This window comes from Salvia splendens, chromosome 2 (genome assembly GCF_004379255.2).
Source record: "Salvia splendens isolate huo1 chromosome 2, SspV2, whole genome shotgun sequence".
NCBI lineage: Eukaryota > Viridiplantae > Streptophyta > Magnoliopsida > Lamiales > Lamiaceae > Salvia > Salvia splendens.
In genome coordinates, this window is record NC_056033.1 from 5,675,690 (window position 1) to 5,690,225 (window position 14,536).

Here is a 14,536-nt window from a genome sequence, read left to right on the forward strand (position 1 = left end):
ATGAAAACATGGAGCCCCCCTTCTTCCCCACTATAATGTGTCTGGCAATGCTCAATATTATACCCAATGAAATACAAGTAATACACATGTATGCCAGTTCAAATTGTATAGACTATTTACATTAAGACCAAACCAACATCATTCACTCCCAAGAATTTTCTAGTTTAAAGGGCTTTTATTGAGAGGGGGGAATTCTTAGGAACAGCTAGAACTTTCCACAAACAGTGCCATCTTTTTCAACTTCATAAGCAGCTCTACTCCTAGATCTTGTGACAGTGGCTTGGAAATGGAGATTGGTTTTGTCGGAGGTGATACAACTCACCTTCATCCAAACAATCACCTTTGTCTTAATCCCAACTATTTCGGACAACTTCCCTTTCTCCAAACAACCGCTCACTTCCGTTGCGAAACGCAGCACGGATTGATCCTTGTACCCAACTTCACACACTTTCGGAATGTAAACCTTTAGCTTCTTTGTCTCCTCGTCAAAATCGTAGCTCGTTGCATCACGGGGGAATATTCCGATTGCGAGATCGTACTCTTTTAGGAGCTCCGGTAATGGTTTTTGGACCTTTCCTGAAAAGGGATGTTACTAATGTAAGAAATTCCAACAACCGCGTGACTAAAAAAGAATTGTGGAGGTCTTTTCAATACAAAAAAAAAAGGATTTACTGTCATATTTTTTTTATATCGTTAAACATTGGAAAATCCGTAGGCAATCTTGATTAACGACAGATTAACAGACAACGGTGTTGGGAAAAAGCATGTCTATACGTACTATAAAAAGTCTGTCGGTAATATTGAGCAGAGACGAATTGTCGATGCATGGATCAACAATTGAGAAACATATCATACGGAAAACGTTTATAGGAACACAATATGGTGGCAATCATAAGGAAAAAGATGGCAATCACAAGGAAAAAGATGTCTAACCTTTGATCGTGTTAACCAACCACTTGGTGCCTCCTTCAATGCTCGATGACAATGACTAACGACACAAAAGATAACAAAGAGATTGTTATAGAAATTCCTGAAATTAAGCCACAATCCAATAATTCCAATGGGGGCAATATGTAATCAATTTCTTTATTCATGTTCGTTGTTCTTCGAATTTCGAAATGAATCTCAGAAAATGCAATCACACAACATTAATGGTTTGCATAAGATCGTGATATTTTTTTGTATTAAAATAAAAATTACTACAAAATAGATGTGAAGAAGGAATCGGGGATGTTACATTGGCATCCTTTCCGACAGAGCCAAACTCATTGCTGGCTTTTTGTTTAAGCCAAAACGAACCGGCTTTGCTGAAAACTTGATCCATTCCTACATACAAAAACTACAATTTTTTTCACTTTTCAGCAAAAAAGTTCATTTCTCTCTCTCGTATGAAGGTCTCTTTTTTGTCATAATGATTATAATCCGTTGCTATTATCACCTAAAAAGTACCGGTAAAATTGCGTGGAACTCAATATGCCTACATACATAAAGACTTTCGTTTATGCACATAAAAAATTAGTTCAAATGAAAATATGACTATGTATTGTGGTAAGGAAAAAGATAGTACTGTACATGTTTTATCCAATTGGATTTGTAATTATGTAGAAAAATAAATTAAGGGGTATAATTCGATATGGTTGTACTATCGAAGTTTCAAACCAACGATATCTTCTTTTTTAAATAAATTTCAAATCAATTGATGTAAAAAATTGACAAAAAAAAAGTCTTGGGCTGGAGCAATCAAATCACAAAAAATTCCGAAGATATTTTTAGCAAAGGATTGAAGAATAGCAAATTCTAGTTTAAAATCGGTATCCCTATGTCTTCTATAATTTCTGTCGACAAGCGGTACACCGATTCAAAATTATAGAATAATTTATTCAATTGAAATATATATTTAAATAATTGATATACAGTACTGTACTAGTAATATTAATCTCTAGAAATATCCCTCCGTTACATAGTAATGGAGGCGTTTCTTATCGGCACGGAGATTAAGAAAATTGTGTTAGGTGAGTTAAGTAAATGGGGAATAAAGTGGAAAATGAAAAAGGTAGAGAGATGAAGAGAGAATAAAATAAGAGAGAGTAAAATATGCGTGGAGAAATGTGTTGACCTTTACTAAAAAGGGAAATGACTCTATTATTATGGAACATACTAAAATGGCCAAATGATTCCATTACTATGGAGTAAGAATAGTTTAAATTTTAGGGCCCAAATAAATTTGTTATGTACTACTATTATAATATAATAGTCACTTTTTTAGAGGTGTAGTGAGATGTATTGTTTAAAATTTATTTCAGATTATAAATGTGAAAGTGATTCAAAATCACGGATAACAGTTTTCAACTGTAAATATAGTTTCAAATATCTATTCCAGTCGTGCCCTTTGAAATGTCAAAATCAGGCAATTAAAGAGGAAATGAGGGGTGAATTTCGCAACAAATGTAAAACCATTTATTATTCAACTGATCAGAGTAATAAATCATGAATCCTAAGAGCAACTTGCAACATACCGGTGACCTATACACATGATTTTGTGCTTTTCTAGAATCTTTGTAGGAAATGTTTTTTCTTCGGATCTAGCTGAAACAATATTTTGTTTTGATTTAAATAGTGGTGGGATTTGGATAGTTGAATTCAAATCTCAGTAATTATAGTCCACGACAACATAATCTCGTTGTTTAACACTGCAAGCTTTAATACTATACAGTTAATTTTTGTGACTGGATTAAAATAAAAATATATATACTATATATACTTATTGCCTTATTGGTTAAGGAACATAGAGTAGTTGTTTTTATTGTAGGGTGAAATTTATCAAAAAACACGTGAAATAAATGAAAGTATCAGAAGATGTGCAACTTGCCAACTTCTTAACCCATTCCAGGGTGCAGATCAAGTTGATAGTCGACTGATTTTAAAGCACGTCGAATTTGAGGACAGATTGGTCATTTCCCTTTTTGTTTCATATTCAATTTGGATAGTGATAAAAAAAGTTAATTGCTACTTATGTCCAAAAAAGTAATTATAATTTTGGTCAAGTTTTAATGCAAAAATAATAAAATAAAAATAATATAAAGAGAAAAAAATAGTTAAAGTATTATTAATAAAAAAATTGACCTACCTCATAAGCGGAAAAAATTTACTAGAGATAATATAATTTGAGACTACAAAATAATTTTTATATATTATTCATATTAGAAAAATATGACTACTTTTCATTAAAGGGGATAGTATTAATTCCGCAGGGTATTGATAAATTATTTTGGTGAATGTTAATTTAATTTGTTAAAATCAAATTATTAATTTATCCGTGTAAGAATAAAATAATACTCCGTACTAAATAAATTTCATTAGCTTTAAATGTGCTAAATGGTACATTCCAGTAAGTACATAATTTAAAATGTTAACATTTTAATGCTAACTGAAAAAAGGGGGAAAAATTGGCCAATGGTTTGTTGGGCTAAACTGTAAAGTTGTCTTGGGTATGTTTGTTTCTTCTTAACTCAGATTTTGCTGAATTTTTAAACATTGTTATAAGAGTATATTTAGATAGGTTATGGAGTACTCAATATATCTATATATATATATATAGTTTATGTTATTGTATGTGGGTTGGTAACGCTCAATATATATGTTTCACATTTTTGGTTCAATAAGTGGTTTATTAGTTGTTGGAGATGAGTTAGAGATATGGTGAGTAACATTTTGTAGAAGATGAGAATTGATTAATATTCATTTGCAGTATAAGCACCGCTAATGTGCATCAATGAAAATATATGCCCTAAATTTATAGTTTACTCATGTTTTTTTATAAATTCTATTTATTTAATTTCATATTTTCTGTCAAAACTAGGAAAACAAATAAATATCGTATTTTTTTTCTAATTTTGACAGAAAATATGAAATTAAATTGAGCGAAATAAAAAGAACAAAACAAAAAAAATGGAGAAATTAAGATGATCTCCGCCCCGTGGACACAGTGGCAACTGATCTCCTTCGCCTTGTTTTAATTTGTGAAAATTAAACAAACTTTGGCAAAAATATTAAGCACTGTCCTTTTGAAATTAAGTTAAAAGTGTTGGTGTTGTTGTTGTTGTTTGATATATAAGACGTTATAATGTAAAATGAAAAAGCAGTTAAAATAGATAAGTTCTTTAATTTTTGATAGTGAAAGATAACAAAATTGCTCCAATTTTGTAGAACATATATTATGTATTATCCATTCATAAATATATTTATGAATATATTTATGTATTATCATTTCCCCGTTCGGTGGTGATTTCAGTTTTCAACATAGCTATTTATATATACAATGCAAACATAATTTATGCATATTCAATATAGTATATTTGTATTTAATTTAAATAAAATTAAATTGATTATATGAATACATTATTATAAAAATAATACTACTAATTATGCTAAAAATAAAAACTACCCAATTCAAAAAATAATAAATAATAAAATATTGCTACTACACACAAACAATAAATATATACACAAACAAATAGGAAATCGATGAAAAATTCAGAAAACATAAACATGAACATAAAAACAGATGGAAAACTTAAAAAAAATAAATAAAAAGAAGGAAAAGGGTAAGATGCCCAAACAACAAAAGAAAAGGTACTCTTATAAAAATAAAATTATGAAAATGCAAATTCAGATGAACCACCCAATCATCCAGCCGCATTGTTGAGTATCACACCCGCGGTAAGAGTACTGGAGGCGAGTGGTTACACATTGTGCCGACGGAGTGGGCACTGAGGCCCACTACCGTCCGCAACTTGCTCGGAAACAAATTTTGCTTCCCAGTCTTCCTAAATCTCAGATCGCCCAATATCTTGGTGACTTTCACATCATCAACCTCTTCAAACAAATTTGAGTCTATTAAGTCTTGCCAGCGGCATATATATGGCTAATTTAGTAATTTAACATGTAGCAACTTGGTCATAGTATTTTATATCCCTCACATGAATCTCATATCCTTCTTTAGAAAATCCAACTACCTCTCCATTCTCCACAACAAACTCTTCATAAACAATTCAAAAAACCCCTTCTCTCTCTCTATAATATAGTAAACCCTTCTCTCCCTTTGCCTCTTCTCTCAAAAAAAAATATAAGTGGAACTCCACCACACAAGTAACACAACACAAAACACATTTCATTTTCGCACGCATCTTCTCTCCCAAAACCTAAACAAAAAAAATGGCTACCGATCTTCAAAAATCATCCCTTCTCCTCCAAAGAATCCCCGAAGCCCCGGCCGCGGCCTACAAACAGCCGTACCGGCACGCGACGGCGGCCCAGGTCCCGGAGCACGTGGCGCGGTACCACACCCACGCGGTGGGGCCGGAGCAGACGTGCTCGGCCACGACGCAGCTGATCTCGGCCCCCGTGGCAGCCGTGTGGTCGGTGGTGCGGCGCTTCGACAACCCGCAGGCCTACAAGCACTTCGTGAAGAGCTGCCACGTGGTCCTCGGCGACGGCGACGTCGGGACGCTGCGGGAGGTCCGCGTCATCACCGGAATGCCGGCGGTCAGCAGCACGGAGCGCCTCGAGATACTCGACGACGAGCGCCACGTTATCAGCTTCAGGATCGTCGGTGGGGACCACCGCCTCGCCAATTACCGCTCCGTCACCACCCTGCACGCGGCGGCGGGCGGCGCCGGCACCGCGGTGGTGGAGTCGTACGTCGTCGACGTGCCTCCGGGGAACACGGAGGAGGAGACGTGCGTCTTCGTCGACACTATTGTTAGGTGCAATTTGCAGTCGTTAGCTCAGATTGCTGAGAATTTATGCAGACGAAATTCATCTTCTTGAATTCAATTTTTTTTTAATTTGGGAAAAAAAATCTTGATTGTTGTAAAGTTTGGGACATGAGTTCGATCGATCGTGTAAAATAGATGTTTGTTTTAAGGAAAATGTTGTTTTATTGTGAATTGATTTTTTTGAAGTATAAATTAAAATTACACAAGAATGGCCTTTTGAAGACGAAGAGGTTGAGATGAGTACGATAAATGGCCCTTGTTAATATAACAATCTTCTTTATCAACAATGTCTATATACTAGTATATGAAAAAAACATCGAGAGCTATTTTTGAATTTTATTTGAAAATTCATTTTTTGGTAATTTAGCTATAGGTATTTTCAGATCAATTTTACATAAAAATAACAGTTTATGTCAAATCTGAATAAATTTGATGACTATAAAAAAATAAGGTTAGTAAAGGCATATGATTTCCGTACAATGTATTATGTATGTATCTAAAAGGGCTGAAACAAGTTATAAAAAATATATTTCAAATTATTTAAGCATGCCATTTTAATTTGTTTAAGCTTATTTAACATCTTAAACTCAAGAAATAGCTCTTGCGCGAATAAAGATAATGGAAGTAGTACTGTAATTATACTACATCAAGTACGTACAATAAATTCAGACCATATAACTTAGTATGCTTTTATGGAAGTACATGGATGTCCTCGGATGGAATTCAATTATATTTAATGCCAAATATAATAAATTATATTTTATCTATACAAAGTACATAATTCTTCTTAATATATAGTTGTAATAGATATATACATCTGTAAGTCATTACTTTTTTCTTTAAAGCTGTCGTTGATCATACAATGTTAATCGTGAAGATTGATTCTTAATTACCATTTACCACTATTGAAAATCTTTTATTTAATCCTCTCCCTATATACATATAAAAACTCATTTATGTAGTAATAGTTGATATTTAATATGACAAATGTATAGGGTTAATACTAGTTGCTCATAGAAATTTCAAAATTTGAATGAGTCTGGGGGGATGTACCTTATAGTCTTAAATTCAAAACAAAATAAAATTGAATAGTAATGAATTTAGGTGAATGGAATCAAACAGCTAGATATCTCAGCAAGTTGGCCAATTTGATGAGGTTTTAAATTAATAAAAGAAAATAATACCGATAGTACGTCACACAAGTTGCAAGAGAGAAAAATTATATTCCATCTTTTGGTCTAAAAAGGGGTGGTATTTTATGCATGCAACTTGGCCTTTTCCCTTTTATATCCCTTTTTTCTATGGATTTGTTTTTTGTGCTCGAGAAAAAGAATACACTCTTGGTCCCAAATAATAGATCTACTTGGATGTAATTAATATGGGTTTTAATTTCATTAAAAATAATTGAGTGTATATTGAGTATAGGGAAATTGCCTCATTTTACGTGACGTACGTATTAGTAATAATTAATAAATGTATTATAAGTAGAGAAAGTGTAGGATCATTTGACAAACAAAATTAAATAAGTTAGACATATTAAGAGGGATTAGGGATATATTGTAAGGCAATGTGTGTAAATAAAAATATGTTAACTTTTATGAATATACTATAATGTCAAAATAAGATTATTATTTAGGAATATAGGAAGTAATAAATGGAAGTGTGAAAATATTAAAAGAATGTTCATACTAGTAGAATATAATAGGACGGTCTAGGGCGCAAGTTGGATTGCAATTTGCAAGTGGGCAAGAACAAGCGGCCTTAAATTAATTTTCTCGTGGCTTATAGTCTACGTCTTTTATTATTATTTTTTTCTTAAGTCATTTACTTCACTTTGAATAATTCTGGAACTTTGGAAGTCATGTCATCTTCTTTTCTTATAGAGTGTGTGTAGGTTTTCTCTGATAAATTTCAAATTCATGGTCTACGAAATTTTGTTACTACTATTCGAGTGATTTCTTGATCAATAATCTTGAATGGTCTTACTTCTCAGAGTTTACTCATTCAATGTCTAATATAATTAATAGTATTAATTAGTTAATCTCAATAAATCATCTCTAAAATTAATTGTAAATTTGTCCAGTTAATTCCAGTAGCTCATCTTGAGCTACGCCGTGTCGGATTTAATTTTCATGCTACATTTTCCATTTTACGAAAAATTATGTTTGAAAAATAAATCCGGTCAACGAAAATATTGTCTTGATTTTCATCCATACACCAAGAATTCAGTGTTTCCATTTTAAGACATAGATTAACTCTTTATATTATTAATTTCATTCACATTTAATATATTTTTTAAAAACAACCACTTACTTTTTCATTTTAATGGACCAAAAGCCACCAACTAAAAATCAAGAAGCTAGTGTGTGTTAGTTTAATGACGGAATAATAATGTTTGAGATCAAAAATCTCAAAGTTCGAATTCAATATAACGCAATTATTTTATTTATTTATCCATACAAAAGTAGCTTATACCGGAGTCGGTGCCACCCTCTCTCTACTTCTAAAATATCTAATAGTAATATCTTTTGTAAGACTCATGTCTTGTCACTCACAACACTTTTTATAAACTGAGAGAGCATTTAATTTTAAAAGGAATATCATATATTATTATTTCATTTATTTGTCATTAAAATACCTCATATTGTCGTCTGAAGTAGGTATTACTATCCACTAATTTATTTTACCGTCATTTTATTATAAAAATTAATGCTCCGTATATAAAAATGTGATCCAATTCCACTAGTTTTCCCCTTATATTTCTTGAAATTTGCGTCAATCTTAATAAAATAATTAATAGTAAATGGAGAGAGTGCTATATTTAACCATATTAATATCTCAACAAGTAATGTTATTAGACTGAGAGACGAATTCATAGTTTCATATTGAATTATAAAGTTGATCGTAAGCCCAGGGATGATACTCAACCTTTGGGCCTTTTTATTTATGGATCTTGAACTTTGGGCTTAATTGTTTTAATTTTAATGGCGGAACATGGCCTTTTCGTGCGTCCTGTAAATTGGATCTAAAGTTCTAGGCCTTGTCAATTCAAATATTACTTCGCACATATCTCATGTATAGTATAAATAAAATATACTTAATTCAATACTCCTTCCGTCCCATAAGAGTATGTAATCTTTAATCTATCCCATAAGAATATGCACATTTTAATGTTCGAAAGTCTATTCCCTGTAATGAGGTAGGCTCATTCTTTTAATTTCTAACAATACTTCTAATATATTTTCTTCTTATCTCTCTTTTACTTTACCAATTGTGCATTAAAATTTGTGTTCAATTAAGAGTGCACACTCTTGTAGAACGGAGAGAGTGTTATATCGATATTATTCTTATTTTTGTCACTATTCTTGTGTCACCACTGCAACAAATCCAATCGTTAAGGACACAAATTTGGAGACGCAATTAGTTGCGTTACAAAATTTTTAAAAAATATCAGATTTTGAGACGCAAATTCAAGCGTCTTTAATTCAAGTACTTTGTTGATCTAATTAACCCTCTCTAATTACCGCGCCTTTATTTCCGAAATCATAAAGCCTTGAGAATACACACCCGTCGGATCTCTCCCATCCTCTATCCAACCCCCACGTCTCCGCCCTAACTCTTCCTCCAACTGCTCTTCTCCAACTGCTGTTTCTCCAACCACTGTTTCTTCAACTGCTATTTTCTCCAACTGGAATGGATGGTCTTGAATCAATTAATTGTTCATCATCAGACGGATCACCATCTGAGTCTGTACTAACACTGTTTACATCTTCAGAATCATAAGGTGATTGTGGATCAAGAAAGTCAGCTTTATTAGGACCTATAATGTCATCAACCACGTGACAATTGTTACTGTCCCCTAAACGCACGCCTCCAACATCAAAATCTTGTGTTGCAGCGAAACTTGGTTCTTGGGCTCTCGTAGACGTACCAACATCATAACTTATGACATGATGACTTATTTGTTGAGTAATTACCGAATACTCAACAAATAATTCAATTTGACCTCCGGTAGCCATACTCTCACTGAACATTAGTGGCATACAAACTTCTACTAGTAGAGTACCTATAAATGTGACTCCGGATCCAACGCATATAGTACGTTTCCATATTATTTGAACTTTGTTTTCAAATATGCTTATCCTCATCCTTTCACAAATTGTTTCCACAAGCTTATCATATGAAACACTTTCATCCAACATAATGAATCCATAACAATCCATCAAATATTGATCAAAATTAGATATACTAGAATATATAATATAATAACAATCTATCAAATATTTCTATTAATTACACTACAATATATACTATCATAAAAATCCATCAAATATTGTTCAAAATTTAGATATACTAACCGAATAGGAAGACTAATGTTTGGAAGAATGAGGCAAAATCGAAATCTTAACCCTCAAATCGCCGATTGTGTCGACCCCAGCAAGGGTTTCCTTAAGGTTTTTCGCATTTGGGGAGAGTTTTCGCAATTGGGGAGGGAAAGTGATTAGGGTTCGCGTTTTTGGGAGAAATCTTGTTGATATCTGGTTCAACGCTAACACGCCCACCTGGATGGCGTTTTTAACATAAAAACGCCTACGTTGATGGCGTTTTTAAACTAAACAAGCCCACGTGGATGGCGTTTTAAACAAGAAGAAAACGCCATCGTTGACGGCGTTTTTAAACAAACACGCCAATCGAGTTGGTGAGTTTAAATAAGTACCGTATTTTTTAAAATTCACAAATTAAATGTAAAACGCCATCACGGTTGGCGTTTTCACTTAATAACACCCCATATATGGAACAATTAACAAAGTGAGTACATTTTTGTTAGTGTAGTAGTAGACTCCCATAGATCCGATTTTCTCTTAAACTGATTGCACATCTATTGTTTGTCTAAATGGTTGACCTAAATTGCTTATGTTAATGGATCGTTATGTTCTTTCCATGAAATGCAAAATAAACTTGGCATTTATGTTTCAAATACTCATCTTCCTTTTGTCTTTCTTATATTGTTTTCTTTTTGCAGGGAAACAATTCATGTCATAGCTTATGAATTTCATGCTCGGTCTATCATGGTTAGTAATTATATTTTTTGTTTGGAATTCAAATGATGTAGGATCCAAAAGTAAGAACCAAGCAATACTCACAGTGAGTTTTGCATCGGTGGCCGGGATAGTTTTGTGCAACAAAAGCTATCTGTGATATGCTTCAAGTCCGGGAGAAGCTGATCCTCAGGTATATTTGCTCGAAATTAGAATGTCACAAATCATCAATCGCTATTTTTGAATAATGAATCATATCAAATTGTAGGCTTCTGGTGCTTGGTTTAGCTGAACTGAATAGATAGCTCTTAAGATCTTAAAGGTAGTTGTGGTTCTTATTCAGTCCATAAATGTTGGAAAAATGACTCTTTTACAGTATTTTCTGCCTTGCTTTTATTTGTCTCTTTTTCCTATGTGAGATCCATGTAAAGAGCTGGGGAGCTTGCCTTTAGTCATAGTAATCTACTTTTGTGGTGTGAAGTCATACATACATTAAGCTTTTGTAGATCTGATGCGAGAGTTTTCGGTGCAGACAAGGAAGTTGCAGGATAGAGGGTGGCAACCAAGATGGTTCGGGAAGGATGAAGATGGTTGTTACCGAGACTGGGAAGCTAGGGAGAAACACGAGTGGGACGGGATCCCTGATATATTTGGGCAGCCGAGGAGGTAGCTGCTCCTCACCCTTCTGATTTGAAATATGCAGGTGTTCAAAACACTAGGGGTACATATACGAGATTGGTGTGTCTTGTAGGTTAGCAATAGACATAGTTGATTCACATTTATTTTTTCAGTACTTTGATAATTGTCCTGTTGTTATTACTAGAGGACTCACCCTGTATCTACCCAATTTCTTGAGAATATATATGAGATTTTTCGTTTTTTTAACAGGATTATTTGTTTGAATTCCAATGTGGATTTTCTAGATTCTCAATTGTATACGGTATATAATATATAGTATATATGTATTGACAATATCTTTGATTGTATAATTGGAGACACTTTTAAGTACATTTCGGGACACTTTTTAATAGTGTCTTAACGTTAGGAAGGAGGTGAAAACTAGGACGCTTTTATGAATTGCGTTGGAAAATATGTTGGAGACGCAATTTAAAAGCGTATCCAAATTAATTCACCGACACTTGCTAATTGCGTCCTTATTTTTATTTGGCACACCACCATTAAGGACGTTTTTGAAGCGTTGGTGAAATATTTTGAAACAAAAAGTAGCGTCCCAAATTAACTAAAAAAGCGTCCTTAGATGTGTTTTTTTTGTAGTGCGCCTATCTATTTACGTCGTTAAACATTTTTAGGTGCACGTTGCCTCAGTTATTTCAGTTAGGCCTGTCAAATCAGGTACCCGCAGATACCCAATCCGAAAATTTCGGGTACCCGATCATGAATTTCCAAAAAATTGATACATGATACCCGATCCGAAACTGATTTCGGGTACCCAGATACCCGACTCGGGTATCCAGTCCCGAAAAATCGGGTATTCAGTCCCAATTTTGATTTTTTTTTAAAATTAACTATAAACTTGTAGTTTATTACATTGGTGAAGTTGTGGATATATTTTTAAGCAAATTTTAGCCATTGGTAGTGAATTAGGCAAACGGGATAATGAATGAAATATGAGTACAGATGCGTTCATTCCACAAAATAATTGAAATTGTTTCCGCATGTAATAGTAATACTATTATTTTGGAATACAACAAGTTTGATTCATGCTCTGTTATTTAGTCTCAAATCTAGAAAAATCGGGTATTGACAACAATGAGTTCAAACTATGATAGAACATAGGTCTGCAAATTCTGTAACAAACTACAATTAAAGGCTTCTTAATCTTGTTTGCCTTAGTTTCATTAATTTCTTACAGTAAATTTATATATCCACCAAGATAAACTAAACACGTATAGAATCAAATATTATCTTCAAACATTAAATAATCCAACAAAAAGCAATACAAAATTACCTTTTTACCGCGTAGTTTCTCATGTTAATTTTATATACACTTTCTCCACTTTATTTTAGGGAAATGCTACGTGGCCATATTATGGCTGACCATAAAAATTACATGGATATATTAAAAAAAGTATGATTTCGATATTAAAAAAAGTATGATTTCGATATTACATGGATTAAAAAAGATACTCCCTCCATCCCGCACTACTTGCACGTATTTCCTTTCTGGACGTCCCAAGTTATTTGCATTCTTTCCATTTTTAGTAACAATTTATACCTACAGCCGTAATTGTTGACTTTGTCTATCACTCATTCCTTAATCTACGTGCCCAAAAGGAAAGGTGCGAGTAGTGCGGGACGGAGGGAGTATGATTTAAGTAGACATTACATGGATATATTTAAAAAGAATAATGCTATGTGGTCACATTATGGCCAGCCATAAATTAATTAATTAACAAAAAAATTGATTTTTTTTTCAAATTTTTGGTTTAATACTACTTGATTTTACTTTTATATCATCTTCATTATATGTTGTTCAACATGTTAGTGTTGCTCTTTCGTAGTTTTTGCTCAACTTATTACTACTGTCATTTCTTGATTGTTGCTCAACGTATACAGTAATTCGTGATGTTAACGTGTTTTACGTAATGGAATTCAAAGATAAGTATCAACTCACAAGTCCATTCACACACATATAAGTTTATATCGGTAATTCTAATTTTTTTATACATGTAAATGGACTAAATTAACTCTTTATGGCCGACCACATTATGGCCATTTAGGATCACTCATTTAAAAAAGTATGATTTCGATATTTGATGTGAATGTGTGATGGCGGTGAAATTGAGAAGAGAAAAAAAAGGTAGAGTAAAAAGAAAGGCGCAGTCGTCCTCGAACACATGCATAAAAATATAGTCAAAGATACTAAAGGGGGCCTCTCTCTGTACGTGAGAAATTCGATGACATTTTACTGCCATTCCCCACGTTACTATATTATCCCACTTGCCAATTCATCATATCCCCATCCACCACTCTTCATCATCGTCACCATCACCACTCTCTCCTCTCCTCTCCTCTCCTCTCTCTATATTATGGTGGGGTGAGCTTGTTTTCTTTAGAGTAGAGAGAAGTATGGAAAACCCGTAAAGCTCAGGAGGGATAGCGCCACGGAAGATCTTTGATTGGATTATCCTGGCCACTATGTTTGGGTGTTTGTCTTACGGTCTCTTTAGCGCTATCCATCCTGAGTTTCATGGATTTTTGTTTCATACTCACCTTTGTTTATTCGTTTTGAGAGGCTATAGTAGCAAACACTTAATCTAGTCATCTAAATATATTTTTTAAGTTGCAAGACATATTAGAAATTTAATTTTTTTTTCTATGATTTTCAATGTCTTGTACTACTATCACAGTACACTATTATTGCTATACACATGAATTATTTTCATTTTCTATCTTTTTTTGAGTTTGTGAGAATATTACTGCTAGTAGTAGTTTATAGTTTAATGTGTTGTTTTTCAGCTCTATAAAATTGATCGTGATTGAGAGCCCATGCACTTGAATTAAGAGGCCAATATCTTTTATTTCTATAAAAAAAACAGTGTAGTAATTAAGGTTGTTTTTGTTAGAGAAGTATGGAAAGGAATTGCACCGTCGAATATCTTTAAATGGATTTATTCCGACGGCCTAATTGTTTGGTTATTTGACGAATGACCTCCATATCACTATCCATTTTGAGTTTCATGAATTTCTATTACATAC

General features: G+C 33.3%; 2 protein-coding genes across 2 annotated transcripts; one reads left to right on the plus strand and one right to left on the minus strand.

The window, feature by feature from the left end:
- Positions 1-35: 35 nt before the first annotated feature.
- On the minus strand, positions 36-1,324 carry LOC121764539 (uncharacterized protein At5g01610-like). The gene is made up of 3 exons (XM_042160551.1): positions 1,238-1,324; positions 934-988; positions 36-576 (listed from the first exon to the last, which is right to left on the minus strand). Exons 1-3 carry the CDS (start codon positions 1,322-1,324, stop codon positions 206-208), a joined length of 513 nt encoding a protein of 170 aa, XP_042016485.1. The 3' UTR covers positions 36-205.
- Positions 1,325-4,996: 3,672 nt separating this feature from the next.
- LOC121760071 (abscisic acid receptor PYL4-like) lies at positions 4,997-5,948 on the plus strand. The gene has a single exon (XM_042155677.1). It carries the CDS (start codon positions 5,215-5,217, stop codon positions 5,827-5,829), a length of 615 nt encoding a protein of 204 aa, XP_042011611.1. The 5' UTR covers positions 4,997-5,214; the 3' UTR covers positions 5,830-5,948.
- Positions 5,949-14,536: the final 8,588 nt, after the last annotated feature.